Source organism: Trichomycterus rosablanca, chromosome 20 (assembly GCF_030014385.1).
Source record: "Trichomycterus rosablanca isolate fTriRos1 chromosome 20, fTriRos1.hap1, whole genome shotgun sequence".
Classification (NCBI taxonomy): Eukaryota; Metazoa; Chordata; class Actinopteri; order Siluriformes; family Trichomycteridae; genus Trichomycterus; species Trichomycterus rosablanca.
Genome location: NC_086007.1, coordinates 200,001 through 217,500, shown reverse-complemented (window position 1 = coordinate 217,500; position 17,500 = coordinate 200,001). Strand labels below are relative to the sequence as shown.

The following is a 17,500-nucleotide window of genomic DNA, read 5'->3' as shown; positions in this document are numbered from 1 at the left end:
CCATGTATTCATCCTTCATCCATCCATTAACATCCATCTAACCATCAACAGCCAACCATTAACATTCATCAGTCGGTGGATGTATTGATTGATATTAGAATAATAGTGGAATTGAGCACAGTTAGCATGTTATTAACAAGTAGAGTAAGCAGGTGTTGTACTAAAAGCTGACTCAGCAGAATTAACCCTGCACCCCCCACCAGCACAACATCTCACCATCTCCAACCACACCAGTGTATCTAACCAACCCTCCATCTCACCGGTACAACATCTCACCATCTCCATCCACACCAGTGTATCTAACCAACCCTCCATCTCACCGGTACAACATCTCACCAGGTACAGAATAGTCAGATCAAAGCTAACAGGTCTGACCCAGTTCCTCTGCTACCAAAACCAGCACCACCATTAAACAGCTGAAGTTCCAGTGAGAGCACCACTAGAGTAACTGGATGGAGCAGGTTTAATCCTCACCTGGGCTTCTTTGCACTCTTGGGCTTTGGAGTGGTCGTCTTGGGCTTCTTCTCTTTTGGCTCCTTGGGTTCTTTGGGTGTTTTGGGAGTTTTCGGTGTTTTGGGAGTTTTGGGAGCTTTGGGCTCCTTCGGTTCCTTTGGTTTCTTTTTGCTTTTCTTAGCAGGAGGAGAAGATCCTCCAGCATCTCCGTCCGGACCTACTGATCCACTGGCGTCCAGGCTAACGTCCAGATCCTGCTCTCCAGGTTCCTCGCCCGCCTTCACTTTCTTCTTCTTCTTTTTCTTGGGCTTCTGCTCGCCGTCGGTCAGCTGTGCGTCGCAGCCTCCCTGCTGAAGGTTCGAGCCCGACAGCTTGCTGGGAGAGGTCATGTCTGAGGACGGGTCTGACGGTGAATGCTGCAGAGACAAGAAACGAATCAGTATTAATGAACCAGTATTAATGAATCAATATGAATGACTCATTATCGGTATTAATGACTCACTATTAAATAATCAGCATTAATGAATCAGTATTAATGAATCAGTATTAATGAATCAGCACATATGTCGCTATCAGTACTACAGGAGTTCGATCTCCTTCAGATATTCATATAAAACATATTCATATAAAATATGTACTGAATGGAGAACATGCTAAAGAACACCTGACCAATAAAGATCTTTGTATGGGGGCGGTTTTATCTCGGTCTACAGTCAAGTCCAAAAACCCAAACAGAACACCAACCAATCACACAGCCTGTACAGAACGAAGGGACGGGATGAACCTGCTGATGAGCATCATCTAACGTTACGTCCTTTACTGTTTGGGTTGCTAATGAGCCCTGATTATAAATTTATATAAATAATAAAACAAGCAAATCAAACCAGCAGGACGTGGAAACTCAACTGGAGAGCTCAGAAAAATTATCATCACCACACTGAACACCATCGTTTTAAACATGGGAACAATTCAGCAGCTCAGATCAGGATGCAGGTTCTCCTGGATGTTCCAGATGAGGATGAGGTACAATTTTAGGGACCGGGGGGGGGGGGGGGGGGTCTGTCCCCTTCCCTCCCCCCACTTTAAAACAGTCCCACCATCTGGTAAACACATTCCATTTTTTATTGCGCGGCCTGAACTGCAGCGGCGCCGACATGCAAATGTGCAGTAACGGACTGAGAGGCACGGTGCGTTCAGCATGCAAAACCATCACAAGGTCACAGAGACACCCAGAGCACCAACACCCCCCCCCCCCCCCCATCACCGAACCCCACCCCCCCACCGCGCCTCTAACCGATAAACGTCAGCGCTCCTGCCCGGCTCTCCTCAATAATCAATGGCATGAATGACACGGGCGCGCTGGCTGCATCTGTAATGCGACGGCCGGCGAGCAGAATCTGATCCGCCTGATATACGGTTTCATCTCTCCTGGGGGGGCGAGGCGAGGGGGGGGGGTCCACGTGCCCGTTAATCAGCCGGGCACAGAGCGCACAACCAGAGCTAAATACTCCCTGAAGGAGGATATTTCACCCCCTCCACCCCCCCCGAGCAGCGAAAACCAGGGATGAGCTAACACCCAATTCATCTGATGAAACCCGGCACCCACACATCAGAGCCACGCCCGTTTACACGCCAGCCTGGAGATTCACGGTGGGAAACGCCTGCAGAGAGTCTGTATTTACGATCAACACTAACCCCCCCCCCCCCCCATACAGCTACACTCACCCACTGTACCCACCCCAGCCTGGTCAGGGTCCGCGTGGGCACTGACACTCAGGCTGTAAGTGTTTACAGGTCTGTAAGTGCCAGCAGGTTTTATTCCTGCTAACATCACTGTACGTGTACACAGCCGAGCAGGTTTTATTCCTGCTATCGATGCTCCACCAACAGGTTGTAATATTGTACAGGAGGCATGATGGGAATCCTCCTCAGGAGCTCAATAGTAAATTATTGCCCCCTAATGGCCGGGATGTGTGACGGTCTTTTCAGCGTTTTGGTTGTGGGGACACAAGCACACGGGGGCCCAAAAGTGGCAGTTTTCAGTAGAAGGACTTGAACCAGTTTTTCTGTTCTACATCAGTGCTACCTTCACTACGTTTCACTGATTATTAAAGAAAGCATAGAGACGTGTTGATGTGAAGCACATTTACATTTAAAGCATTTAGCAGACGCTTTCATGCAAAGCGACTTACAGTACTGTAACAGTGTACTGTCCAAGCAACTGGGGGTTAAGGGCCTTGCTCAAGGGCCCAACAGAGGCAATCTGGCAATGGTGGGGCTTGAACCAATGACCTATTGATTACTGTAACTTAACCACTAGGCTACACCCGCCCCGAACACAGTGATGGTTTATATTCAGATGGGACGTTAGAAGCGTATCGAATAAAATAAATGGATTTTATTTGTGTTAATATTTCAGTGTTTGGTGCCACACAGCCGCTCTGCAAAACCACCTCCACTGCTCATGCAACAGTTTAGGGAAGACCCTTTACTCAAAGTGAACTCCTGAGGCCTGCACAGAGCCCAGACTTCATCTCTATTAAACATCTTTGGGATGAATTAGAACACTGATCATAGGACAGGCCTGCTCATCCAACATCACCATCTGACGTCTCACTATTGTGACTAAAAGGCCACAAATTCCCACAGACACGCTGTAAAATCTCATAACGGGGACGGTCAGAGCATCAGTAGTGTGAGGGGCAGGAAGGTATTTGGGATTCGATGCTCCGTTTAACCACGTCGACACAGACGAAGGTCACAGAAATGACGCCGACGCCGGAATGACGTCACAGGAAGCGTTTAAACCGAGCATCACGCCGAGCTGGCGGGCGTGGCGTTCCCCGGGCGCGGCGGCTCATCACGCCGAGTGATTCTTGGCATCAGTGAGGAGAGTTTTGATCTGAAGGAGGAAACAGCAGCAGCAGATTGATTCGATCCGGTCCGAAATCTGATCCTCAAAATATCACCCATCCAAAATAAGTGAGCTACAGCGGCCGCTAACCTAGCTTAGCGTTACGCTCGGGGATATCTGCTAGCTGGTTTCTAAACCACTGTACACACACTCACACTCTCACACTCTCACACACACTCACTCACTCACTCACTCACTCACTCACTCACTCACTCACTCACTCACTCACTCACTCACTCACTCACTCACTCACACACTCACTCACTCACTCACACACACACTCACACACTCACACACACACTCACACACACACACACACACACACACAGTGTACTTTGTACTTGAACATTATACAGTGTGGTAGGATCCAGGTCCATCAGCTGCGCGGCGGGTGGGCAGGTTGAGCGGGCGGGTGAGCGGGCGTGTTTACTTCTGAGAAAGACGCGGCTTTTCCCGTATCAGCCTGAGAGGCGGCGCTGATCCCTCATCAAATATTTGCCCAAAGCTGCAGAAGCTCCAGGAGCAGATGAGACCAAACTCAGTAATTACACACCGGTACATCTGCTCCGAGAGCCAGTAATAACCCCCCCCCTCACACACACACACACACACACACACACACACACACACACACACACACACACACCGACACACACACACACCGGCACACACCGACACACCGACACACCGACACCAACACACACACCCACCACACACACCCACCACACACACACACCAACACACACACACCAACACACACACACACACCAACACACACACACCAACACACCAACACACACACACACACCAACACAAACACACACCAACACACACACACACCCACACCAACACACACCCCAACACACACACACACCCCAACACACACACCAACACACACACACACACCAACACACACCCCAACACACACACCCCAACACACACACACCAACACACACACCCCAACACACACACCCCAACACACACACACCCCAACACACACACACACCAACACACACACACACCAACACACACACACACCAACACACACACACACCAACACACACACACCAACACACACCCCAACACACACACACACACACACACCAACACCCCAACACACACACACCAACACACACACCCCAACACACACACACCAACACACACACACCAACACACACCCCAACACACACACACCCCAACACACACACACACCAACACACACACACACCAACACACCCCAACACACACCCCAACACACACACACACCCCAACACACACACCAACACACACACACACACACCCACACACCAACACACACACACCAACACACACCCCAACACACACCCACACACCAACACACACACCAACACACACAAACACACACCAACACACACACCAACACACACACACACCAACACACACACCCACACACCCCAACACACACACACCAACACACACACACCAACACACACCCCAACACACACACACCCCAACACACACACACCCCAACACACACACACCAACACACACCCCAACACACCCCAACACACACACCAACACACACACCAACACACACACCAACACACACCCCAACACACACACACACCCCAACACACACAAACACACACCCCAACACACACACCAACACACACCCCAACACACACCCCAACACACACCCCAACACACACACCAACACACACACCAACACACACACACATCGACAGACACACCCACACACCAACACACACCGACACACACTGACACACACACACACACACACCAACACACACACACCCCAACACACACACCAACACACACCTCAACACACACACCAACACACACAAACATCGACAGACACACCCACACACCAACACACACTGACACACACACACACCAACACACACACAAACACACACCAACACACACACACACACACCAACACACACCCCAACACACACACCAACACACACCTCAACACACACACCAACACACACCTCAACACACACAAACAGACAGACACACCCACACACCAACACACACACTGACACACACACACCAACACACCAGCACACACACCCACCAACACACACACACCAACACACACACACCAACACACACACACACACCAACACACACACACACCCCCCAACACACACACACACACCACCACACACACACACACACACACACACCAGCAAGCTGCACAATCCTCAGGCCTTACACAGAGCGCACTGAGACCACGGGCACTGCCCACCTACCCAACATGTAGGTCACACACCAGGGTGCGGCGGGAGCCAACGCAAATGAAAACTGACATCTTTAAATATCAGCCTGGCCGGGTGTATCGTCAGAGCCGTCTGAAAATGAGACGTCTGAGATAAAGGAAACGAGCCCGGGCAGACTGGGCACGGCACTGGAGTGGCACTAGAGTTGGTACTGGAGTGGCACTGGAGTGGGCATTGTACAGAGAGAGGCTCTGAGTACAGAGCTAACAGCACAGAGACACGTGACCCGGAGCTAAGCCGCTTCCCTACTGACCCTCCTCCATCCTGCTAACAAGACACACACATCCCTCCCTCCCACCGCCAACCCGCCATTAGCTCACGCATGAGCCCTCCGAGACAGGGGGGGGGTGGGGGGGGGGGGGGGGTGAGCGAGCAGAAACCATCAGCTGAGAAGCACAGGGACGGGAGGTAAACAGAGCCGCCGCTAACAGGACGAGCTAACCGCGCTGAGCTCAGTACCGTCGCCATCTACAGCTCAACGTTCAGCTCCTCCAAAATACACCAAACCACCAGATAAACACCAACATCACAAACACGACGGATCACACATCACTGAGCTGGACGGGACTGTTTACGTTCCTCCAGTCAGTAACAGTATCACTGCTCACAAACACAAACATGGCAGACTCCTCTATATTAAATATTACATTAAGAACTGTAGCTGCGGTAACTGAATCGTGTGTGTGTGTGTGTGCAGGAGTGTGTGTGTGTTGGTGTGTGTGTGTGTGTGTTTACATCAACATCGATTCTAACCCTCTTCATTTCCAGAATTTTCTGCTACAGTGTTTATATAGAGAGACGAATCAGAAGCACTTCTGAGCTGATCCCAGATCATTCCAGGTGGGTTCAGCTAATCTGTAGCACTCACAGATTCTGAGCTCCAGAGTTCCAGAACATTCAGTTCTCCCACCACCAAACACCAAACCTACAACCAACAAACTCCAAACCTACAACCACCAAACCTACAACCACCAAACTCCAAACCTACAACCACCAAACTCCAAACCTACAACCACCAAACTCCAAACCTACAACCACCAAACCCCAAACACCAAACTCCAAACCTACAACCACCAAACCTACAACCACCAAACTCCAAACCTACAACCACCAAACCTACAACCACCAAACTCCAAACCTACAACCACCAAACCTACAACCACCAAACTCCAAACCTACAACCACCAAACTCCAAACCTACAACCACCAAACTCCAAACCTACAACCACCAAACCCCAAACACCAAACCTACAACCACCAAACCTACAACCACCAAACTCCAAACCTACAACCACCAAACCTACAACCACCAAACTCCAAACCTACAACCACCAAACCTACAACCACCAAACCTACAACCACCAAACTCCAAACCTACAACCACCAAACCTACAACCACCAAACTCCAAACCTACAACCACCAAACTCCAAACCTACAACCACCAAACCTACAACCACCAAACTCCAAACCTACAACCACCAAACCTACAACCACCAAACTCCAAACCTACAACCACCAAACCTACAACCACCAAACTCCAAACCTACAACCACCAAACTCCAAACCTACAACCACCAAACCTACAACCACCAAACTCCAAACCTACAACCACCAAACCTACAACCACCAAACTCCAAACCTACAACCACCAAACCTACAACCACCAAACCTACAACCACCAAACTCCAAACCTACAACCACCAAACCTACAACCACCAAACTCCAAACCTACAACCACCAAACTCCAAACCTACAACCACCAAACTCCAAACCTACAACCACCAAACCTACAACCACCAAACTCCAAACCTACAACCACCAAACTCCAAACCTACAACCACCAAACACCAAACCTACAACCACCAAACTCCAAACCTACAACCACCAAACTCCAAACCTACAACCACCAAACTCCAAACCTACAACCACCAAACCTACAACCACCAAACTCCAAACCTACAACCACCAAACCTACAACCACCAACCACCAAACCTACAACCACCAAACACCAAACCTACAACCACCAAACTCCAAACCTACAACCACCAAACCTACAACCACCAAACACCAAACCTACAACCACCAAACACCAAACCTACAACCACCAAACACCAAACCTACAACCACCAAACACCAAACCTACAACCACCAAACCCCAAACACCAAACTCCAAACCTACAACCACCAAACCTACAACCACCAAACTCCAAACCTACAACCACCAAACCTACAACCACCAAACTCCAAACCTACAACCACCAAACTCCAAACCTACAACCACCAAACTCCAAACCTACAACCACCAAACCCCAAACACCAAACCTACAACCACCAAACTCCAAACCTACAACCACCAAACCTACAACCACCAAACTCCAAACCTACAACCACCAAACCTACAACCACCAAACTCCAAACCTACAACCACCAAACCTACAACCACCAAACCTACAACCACCAAACTCCAAACCTACAACCACCAAACCTACAACCACCAAACTCCAAACCTACAACCACCAAACTCCAAACCTACAACCACCAAACCTACAACCACCAAACTCCAAACCTACAACCACCAAACCTACAACCACCAAACTCCAAACCTACAACCACCAAACTCCAAACCTACAACCACCAAACCTACAACCACCAAACTCCAAACCTACAACCACCAAACTCCAAACCTACAACCACCAAACCTACAACCACCAAACCTACAACCACCAAACTCCAAACCTACAACCACCAAACCTACAACCACCAAACCTACAACCACCAAACCTACAACCACCAAACCTACAACCACCAAACTCCAAACCTACAACCACCAAACCTACAACCACCAAACTCCAAACCTACAACCACCAAACTCCAAACCTACAACCACCAAACCTACAACCACCAAACTCCAAACCTACAACCACCAAACCTACAACCACCAAACACCAAACCTACAACCACCAAACTCCAAACCTACAACCACCAAACTCCAAACCTACAACCACCAAACTCCAAACCTACAACCACCAAACTCCAAACCTACAACCACCAAACCTACAACCACCAAACTCCAAACCTACAACCACCAAACCTACAACCACCAAACTCCAAACCTACAACCACCAAACCTACAACCACCAAACACCAAACCTACAACCACCAAACACCAAACCTACAACCACCAAACTCCAAACCTACAACCACCAAACCTACAACCACCAAACACCAAACCTACAACCACCAAACTCCAAACCTACAACCACCAAACACCAAACCTACAACCACCAAACACCAAACCTACAACCACCAAACTCCAAACCTACAACCACCAAACTCCAAACCTACAACCACCAAACCTCAAACCTACAACCACCAAACCTACAACCACCAAACACCAAACCTACAACCACCAAACACCAAACCTACAACCACCAAACTCCAAACCTACAACCACCAAACTCCAAACCTACAACCACCAAACTCCAAACCTACAACCACCAAACTCCAAACCTACAACCACCAAACTCCAAACCTACAACCACCAAACTCCAAACCTACAACCACCAAACCTACAACCACCAAACCTACAACCACCAAACTCCAAACCTACAACCACCAAACCTACAACCACCAAACTCCAAACCTACAACCACCAAACTCCAAACCTACAACCACCAAACTCCAAACCTACAACCACCAAACTCCAAACCTACAACCACCAAACCTACAACCACCAAACACCAAACCTACAACCACCAAACTCCAAACCTACAACCACCAAACCTACAACCACCAAACTCCAAACCTACAACCACCAAACTCCAAACCTACAACCACCAAACCTACAACCACCAAACTCCAAACCTACAACCACCAAACCTACAACCACCAAACACCAAACCTACAACCACCAAACACCAAACCTACAACCACCAAACTCCAAACCTACAACCACCAAACCTACAACCACCAAACTCCAAACCTACAAGCACCAAACCTACAACCACCAAACCTCCAAACACCAAACCTACAACCACCAAACTCCAAACCTAGAACCACCAAACCTACAACCACCAAACTCCAAACCTACAACCACCAAACCTACAACCACCAAACACCAAACCTAGAACCACCAAACACCAAACCTACAACCACCAAACTCCAAACCTAGAACCACCAAACCTACAACCACCAAACACCAAACCTACAACCACCAAACTCCAAACCTACAACCACCAAACCTACAACCACCAAACTCCAAACCTACAACCACCAAACTCCAAACCTACAACCACCAAACCTACAACCACCAAACCTACAACCACCAAACTCCAAACCTACAACCACCAAACCTACAACCACCAAACTCCAAACCTACAACCACCAAACCTACAACCACCAACCCTACAACCACCAACCCTACAACCACCAAACTCCAAACCTACAACCACCAAACTCCAAACCTACAACCACCAAACTCCAAACCTACAACCACCAAACACCAAACCTACAACCACCAAACTCCAAACCTACAACCACCAAACTCCAAACCTACAACCACCTAAAGCAACGCCTGGAGTTACTGGTACTGAATCAGTGAGCAACAGAAAAGAGAGACTCCAACAGCTCAGGTTCATCTAAACAATAAAAGAACAGAAGGAAGAGAGAGGGGGTATATAGCGGGAGAGAGAGAGGGGTATATAGCGGGAGAGAGAGAGGGGTATATAGCGGGAGAGAGAGAGGGGTATATAGCGGGAGAGAGAGAGGGGTAAATAGCAGGAGAGAGAGAGAGAGAGAGGGGGTATATAGCGGGGGAGAGAGAGGGGTATATAGCGGGAGAGAGAGAGAGGGGTATATAGCGGGAGAGAGAGAGAGGGGTATATAGCGGGAGAGAGAGAGAGGGGTATATAGCGGGAGAAAGAGAGGGGTATATAGCGGGAGAGAGAGAGAGGGGGTATATAGCGGGAGAGAGAGAGGGGTATATAGCGGGAGAGAGAGAGAGAGGGGTATATAGCGGGAGAAAGAGGGGGGTATATAGCGGGAGAGAGAGAGGGGTATATAGCGGGAGAGAGAGAGGAGTATATAGCGGGAGAGAGGGGTATATAGCGGGAGAAAGAGGGGGGTATATAGCGGGAGAGAGAGAGGGGTATATAGTGGGAGAGAGAGAGGGGTATATAGCGGGAGAGAGAGAGGGGTATATAGCGGGAGAGAGAGAGAGGGGTATATAGCGGGAGAGAGAGAGAGAGGGGTATATAGCGGGAGAGAGAGAGAGGGGTATATAGCGGGGGAGAGAGAGGGGTATATAGCGGGAGAGAGAGAGGGGTATATAGCGGGAGAGAGAGAGGGGTATATAGCGGGAGAGAGAGAGGGGTATATAGCGGGAGAGAGAGAGAGAGGGGGTATATAGCGGGGGAGAGAGAGGGGTATATAGCGGGAGAGAGAGAGGGGTATATAGCGGGAGAGAGAGGGGGGTATATAGCGGGAGAGAGAGAGGGGTATATAGCGGGAGAGAGGGGGGTATATAGCTGGAGAGAGAGAGTGGTATATAGCGGGAGAGAGAGGGGTAAATAGCAGGAGAGAGACAGAGGGGTATATAGCGGGAGAGAGAGAGGGGTATATAGCGGGAGAGAGAGGGGTATATAGCGGGAGAGAGAGAGGGAGTATATAGCGGGAGAGAGAGAGGGGGTATATAGCGGGAGAGAGAGAGAGAGGAGTATATAGCGGGAGAGAGAGAGGGGTATATAGCAGGAGAGAGAGAGGGGTATATAGCGGGAGAGAGAGAGAGGGGTATATAGCGGGAGAGAGAGAGTGGTATATAGCGGGAGAGAGAGAGGAGTATATAGCGGGAGAGAGAGAGGGGGTATATAGCGGGAGAAAGAGGGTGGTATATAGCGGGAGAAAGAGAGGGGTACATAGCGGGAGAGAGAGAGGGGTATATAGCGGGAGAGAGAGAGGGGTATATAGCGGGAGAGAGAGAGGGGTATATAGCGGGAGAGAGAGAGGAGTATATAGCGGGAGAGAGAGGGGGTATATAGCGGGAGAGAGAGAGAGGGGTATATAGCGGGAGAGAGAGAGGGGTATATAGCGGGAGAGAGAGAGGGGTATATAGCGGGAGAGAGAGAGGGGTATATAGCGGGAGAGAGAGAGGGGTATATAGCGGGAGAGAGAGAGGAGTATATAGCGGGAGAGAGAGGGGGTATATAGCGGGAGAGAGAGAGAGGGGTATATAGCGGGAGAGAGAGAGGGGTATATAGCGGGAGAGAGAGAGAGGGGTATATAGCTGGATAGCTGGAGGAAGGAGTGCAGACAGGGAGGAGTGAATGAACAGGAAGCGAGTATTTCCCCTCGGGGGGGCGGTAGGGGGTAGGTGGGGGGGTATACGGGGGGTTTAAGAGATTAGAACACTGGCGCCTGTGTCTCGGGGCGGGGCACAACACACACCAAAGAGGAAACAAACCGCCGTAAAAATCCATTTCCCACAATCCCCTGCACACGGGCAACAGGAGACCACATGGGAGCGTGGAGGAGGATCAGCCCCCAAAAACTCCTCCACACCTCCACCTGCAGGAGGAGCAGGACTCCTCCACACCACCTACACTCAGCACCGGGGGGTAACAGTGAATATACTCTATTTTTAATTACCCCCCCCCTTGCTTAGGGGCCCAACCGCAGCAACGTGGCAGCGGGGGGGGGGGGGGGGGGGGGGGGGGGGGGGGGGGGAGCACCGACCTCACAGTCACATGTCCTGCAGCTGAGCCTCAGAGCTCCCACTGTGTGGTAAAAGCTTTTGGGATGAATTGGAACATCACCTGTGAGACTTAAAATTAAATCTTTTATTGACTAACGGGGCACAAATTCCCACAGACACTCTACAGAACCTCCCGCCAGGGGGGTTATATAATAATGTAATGGAAAGTCCATTAAGCTGATGTTTGGGTGTCCATATACTTTTGGATATATAATGTAACTCATTATTAGTGTGATTGCAGAATGCAAGCACACTATTGTTATTGTTATTTTCGTTTTCAATATATTATTATTATTCTGCCCGTTTTTTGTCCGTGCTTCTTCTCCCGCAGTTTTCGAGATATCGACCCCGTTCCAGCGCCAAATCGTCCGGCCCATACGGGAATAGAGCGCTTGTATACAGCTTTTGGATCGAACCAACACTGTGGGCACAGTGCCCGTTTTAAGGTGCCCGTTTTTCCCCATTGACTCCCATTCATTTTGAAATGAATTTCGAGCTATCAACGCCGTTCCAACCCTTGATCGACCGGGTCATTAATTAGCGCCCAAATCCAAAAAATCATCCGGATACGCCCATCCGTGTGGCATTTATGCCCGTTTTTGCCCGAATTTTTGGACAAAAATCTTGACACCTTTGGCTTTCCACAGAACGTCAACGTGATGACGTAGACGGCATCTTCAGGCCGTTCTGAGAATAGAAAATGGCGGCCGCCAAAAAATCTGACTTATTTTGGTCTGTAACTAAAGTATTAGTGATTTTTAAGATGAAAACGCTGCACAGAATGAAATTATAGTGCAGTTAGACTTTGCAGTGAGCGTCATATCGTTCGCGCTGCAACAGAAACAAAGATATTTATATCCGTTAGCTTCAAGGCTAACGGATGCATTGAAATCAATGGGAATTGCTAAATGCTAAAAGAGGGACCGAAGTCTGAGTGCACTATGCCTGAAATCTGTAAATGAGACACAGCCGATCATAGATTGCGCAATACCATGGCCCCTGTAGTGATAATCACATGTAAATGAATGAGTACTGATTTGTAAGCAGTACAAACGTGCAGAAATGCATTTTTTTACAGGTTTGGCTTTTCAAACACACCCAGAGTGAACTTGTGCTCACACCACAGCTTGTGCACAGATACAGTGGCCTGTCTGGGAGAAAGTATTCACACCCCACGCACCGCACCACTTCTAAACGCATGCGCGCCCCCGACCTGCGCACGCCCGCCGACCGGCACACGGCAATCACACTCGCATTTTCTCCGGAAATGCACTCTCTAGTTATTATTATTATTCCACCCGTTTTTTGTCCGCGTTTCTTCGTCCGCAGTTTTCGAGATATCGACCCCGTTCCAGCGCCAAATCGTCCGGCCCATACGGGAATCGAGCGCTTGTATACACGTTTTCGATCCGCCCGCCCGTTCGCCAGCCACGCCCGCTTTTGTAGCGTTTTTTGGTCCCATTGACTTCCATTCATTTTTTTAGAATGGGATTTTCCTATACCCACCCTCGACTCAAATCGAGAGCTAGGATTTAAAGATAAAGTATTTACCCCCCCATCCACCAAACACACACTGTAGCTCTTCTATACAACATTTAGATACGCTCACTTCCCACTGATGTAACCCCACTCACATACAACATTTAGATACGCTCACTTCCCACTGAGCATGGGCATTCGAACTCACACCCACCTGCCACGCCCGTTTTTCGGCCCCATTCACTTCCATTCATTTTTTGAAAGTTCGAGATATCGACGCCGTTCCAACTCTAAATTGTAAAGCCCCCTGATGTAACCCCGACTCAGATACAGCATGGGGATTCGAACCCACACCCACCTGCCACGCCCGGTTTTCAGCCCCATTCACTTCCATTCATTTTTTGAAAGTTCGAGATATCAACGCCGTTCCAACTCTAAATCGGAAAACCCACTGATGTAACCCCGACTCAGATACAGCATGGGGATTCGAACCCACACCCACCTGCCACGCCCGGTTTTTGGTCCCATTCACTTCCATTCATTTTTTGAAAGTTCGAGATATCAACGCCGTTACAACTCTATATCGTAAAGCCCACTGATGTAACCCCGACTCAGATACAGCATGGGGATTCGAACCCACGCCCATCTGCCACGCCCGTTTTTGGTCTCATTCACTTCCATTCATTTTTTGAAAGTTCGAGATATCGACGCCGTTCAAATTTTAAATCGTAAAGCCCACTGATGACACCCCAACTTGGATAAAGCATTGGGTTACGCGCGCCCGCCCGACCGGCACACGGCAATCACACTCGCATTTTCTCCGGAAATGCACATCTCTAGTTATTATTATTATTATTATTATTATGGACGCTACATAAACACACAGTCGATCATCACACTGTCCCAAAACTTCAGTTTCAACCTCGTTGGACAGGGTGCGGGGGAAGGGTTCACTGGTTTATACACATTCCCCAACATCAAAGGAACCTCCACCCCCCCGCCCCCCCACTCCATGGTAAAACCACAGCCTGTGTTCACCCCCCACCCACCTGTATGAGAGCAGACACACACACACACACACACACCTGTATGAGATCAGACACACAGACACACAGACACACACACACACACACACACTCACCTGTATGTGAGGAGGCACTTGGTGGTGGTTGGCTGGCGGTGACTGGTGTGCGTTAGGGGCCCAGTTGGCCGGCTGGGGGGAAGACGAGCCCAGGGGCTGCTGGGTAACAGGAAGCGCGGGCGGAGACCTCACCTGCTGCACCTGCTGCGCCTGCTGGAAGGGCAGCGCGGGCGTCTGCAGCTGCTGCGGGTGCACCTGAGCCTCGGCGTGGCCCGGCGCGCTCATCGCTCTGTGATTGGGCGACAGGGTGCCGAACATCTGCGCCGGCGGGTGGGGGAGCTGCTGGGGGTGGGGCCGCTGCGGGGGCGGGGTCCCGGTCGGGTTGCCCCCCAGGTTCCTCATGGGAGACATGGAGGGCTGAGAGGGGTACGATCCCTGAGGAGGAGCGAGGTGTTGCTGCGGCTGCTGCTGCTGCTGCTGAGGCATCTTGGGCGGGTTGGGTCCCGGGTGCATAGGCTGCGGGGGCATCTGGTTGACGGGGTAACACTGGGGGGCACCGGGGTTGGGGTAACACTGAACGTTGGAGTTGCTGCTGGTGCTAAGGCTCATACTGGGACTGATCCCTGCGGCGCTGGGTAATCCCTGATTCAGGGCGCTGTACTGGGGGTACGGGGGGTATTGACCTGAGCTGTTCACACTGTTGCTGGTGACTTGCTGGTTGTTGATGCCGAACGCCATGTTCTGATGCCCTCTGCCACCCATCACCTGCTGCTGCTGCTGCTGCTTGGATGGGCTCTGGGGGAACTGGGAGTCCGGGTGCACCGGGCGGTGGAGGAAATGCTGCCCGGGTTGGTGCTGCTGATGCGGCGTCTGAGACGGGTGCCGCATGGCCGGCGCCGCCATGTTGGGCTGCATGTGCCCCATGAAGCGATTGGCATCCTGAGCCATGCCCTGCGAGAAGTGGTTCATCCTGGGAGGCGTCTGAGTCTGATTGTGCCCCTGCATGCCACCGAACTCCGGGCGCCCCATGTAGGGCCCCATTTGATGCCCGTGAACCTGCTGCTGCTGCTGCTGCTGCTGAGGCTGCTGCTGCTGAAACGAGGGCCGGTTCTGTTCGGGCATCTGCATGGCCTGGGGGGCCCAGCTGCCCCCCGCCGACGCCCCTCCGTCAGGAAACGACTGCGCCGCGCCTCCCGCCGGCCCTCTCCCGTCCCCCTGCGCCCCCGGGTAGACGTGGTGCCCCGCTCCGGCGGCGCCGTTCCCTCCGTGGTAGCGAGAATGAGGCGAGGGTATACCGTTAACGGGCCCGTTGGTCATCATGCGCCCCCCCTGAGGGTCGTACTGGGAGAAAGGGTCGTAATGTTGGCCCAGTTTGGGCTGTGCCGGAACGGAAGGCGTGGCGTTCATGTGCATGGACGTGGGAAGCTGGTTGTACGCCTGGTGCTCGTGTGGCATCTGCTGGTTCATGGGGTTGGCCTGGCCCTGGGACGAGTACCCACAATCCCCGAGGCCTTCCAGACCGTCCGAGAATAAATTCCCATCGTCCCCGAAGAGACTCATCATTCCGGGGTCGGCCATGTCGGGTTACGAGGCTTCAGACGAAGTAAAGTAACGAGCGCTCCACACGCGCCGCGTCACTCCATGGTTCAGTGATGCACGTCAGAGAACGCAGCGGCGGGTAAAGTCGGGTTAGATCCTCCTGCACACACACACACACACAGAGAGAGAGGGTACAGATCAGACCTGGTGCATTATGGGTAATGTAGGAAATATAAATCTACTTTCACTGAGCCGAAAACAACGTGGAGTTCAAACTGAAGCGCTGAAGGAAAAAGAAGTGAAAGAACTGGTGTCTTTATATTTATGGCCATTAGCAGCCACTTACGACCGACAGAATACTGAGCACTCTGGCGACTCCTGCTGGCTGAGGAGGGTCACGGACGACCACTCGCCCCCTCCGACACCGTCACACCATTTACGTTTACACCATTTAGCAGACGCTTTTATCCAGCGGTACTGTGACAGTGTACAGTCCAAGCAATTAAGGGTCAATCAAGGGCCGTGCTCAACCCCCCCCCCCTCCCCCTCGATTACTAGTCCAGTACCTGAACCGCTAGGCCACAACTGCCCAACCTACACCAGCCAGCAGAAGATTCTCACAGAGACTTGTTACGTATAATCGCTAATCCTGCTGTACATCAACCAGACAGCAGGAGGCGCCGTTCAGAAGCCTTCCCTCCCTCAGACACACCTGTGTAAGTGCAGCATCCGAGATGAAGTGGGAATTTATTTATTTATTTGGCTTTTATCTCCATGTTTAACGTGTGGGTCATTTAACGGCAAAACAGGTGTCATGTTTGTCTATTTTATTCTGAGGTTATTTTATATTTTCATTTTTATGACTAAATTAATTAGGAATGATTAATGATAAAAAGCTTTATGACGACTGATTAAATCTTTTGATTCTGAAGCTTTATTTATATAAAGAATAAAACTGAAACTTAAGTCATGTGATGCTTCTGAGCAGAGAACCACTAG

The 17,500-nt window shown here is 50.6% G+C and overlaps 1 protein-coding gene across 3 annotated transcripts in view; it reads right to left on the bottom strand.

The window, feature by feature from the left end:
- Positions 1-17,500, bottom strand: part of chd7 (chromodomain helicase DNA binding protein 7) — a 90,026-nt gene that overhangs the window by 52,719 nt on the left and 19,807 nt on the right. For all 3 annotated transcript variants that reach the window (XM_063016656.1, XM_063016654.1, XM_063016655.1), the window contains exons 2-3: positions 15,023-16,661; positions 475-869 (exon numbers count right to left, since the gene is read on the bottom strand). In XM_063016656.1, the coding sequence (XP_062872726.1) occupies positions 475-869; positions 15,023-16,540 (1,913 nt within the window). In that variant the 5' untranslated portion in view covers positions 16,541-16,661. The remainder of the gene's footprint in view (positions 1-474; positions 870-15,022; positions 16,662-17,500) is intronic.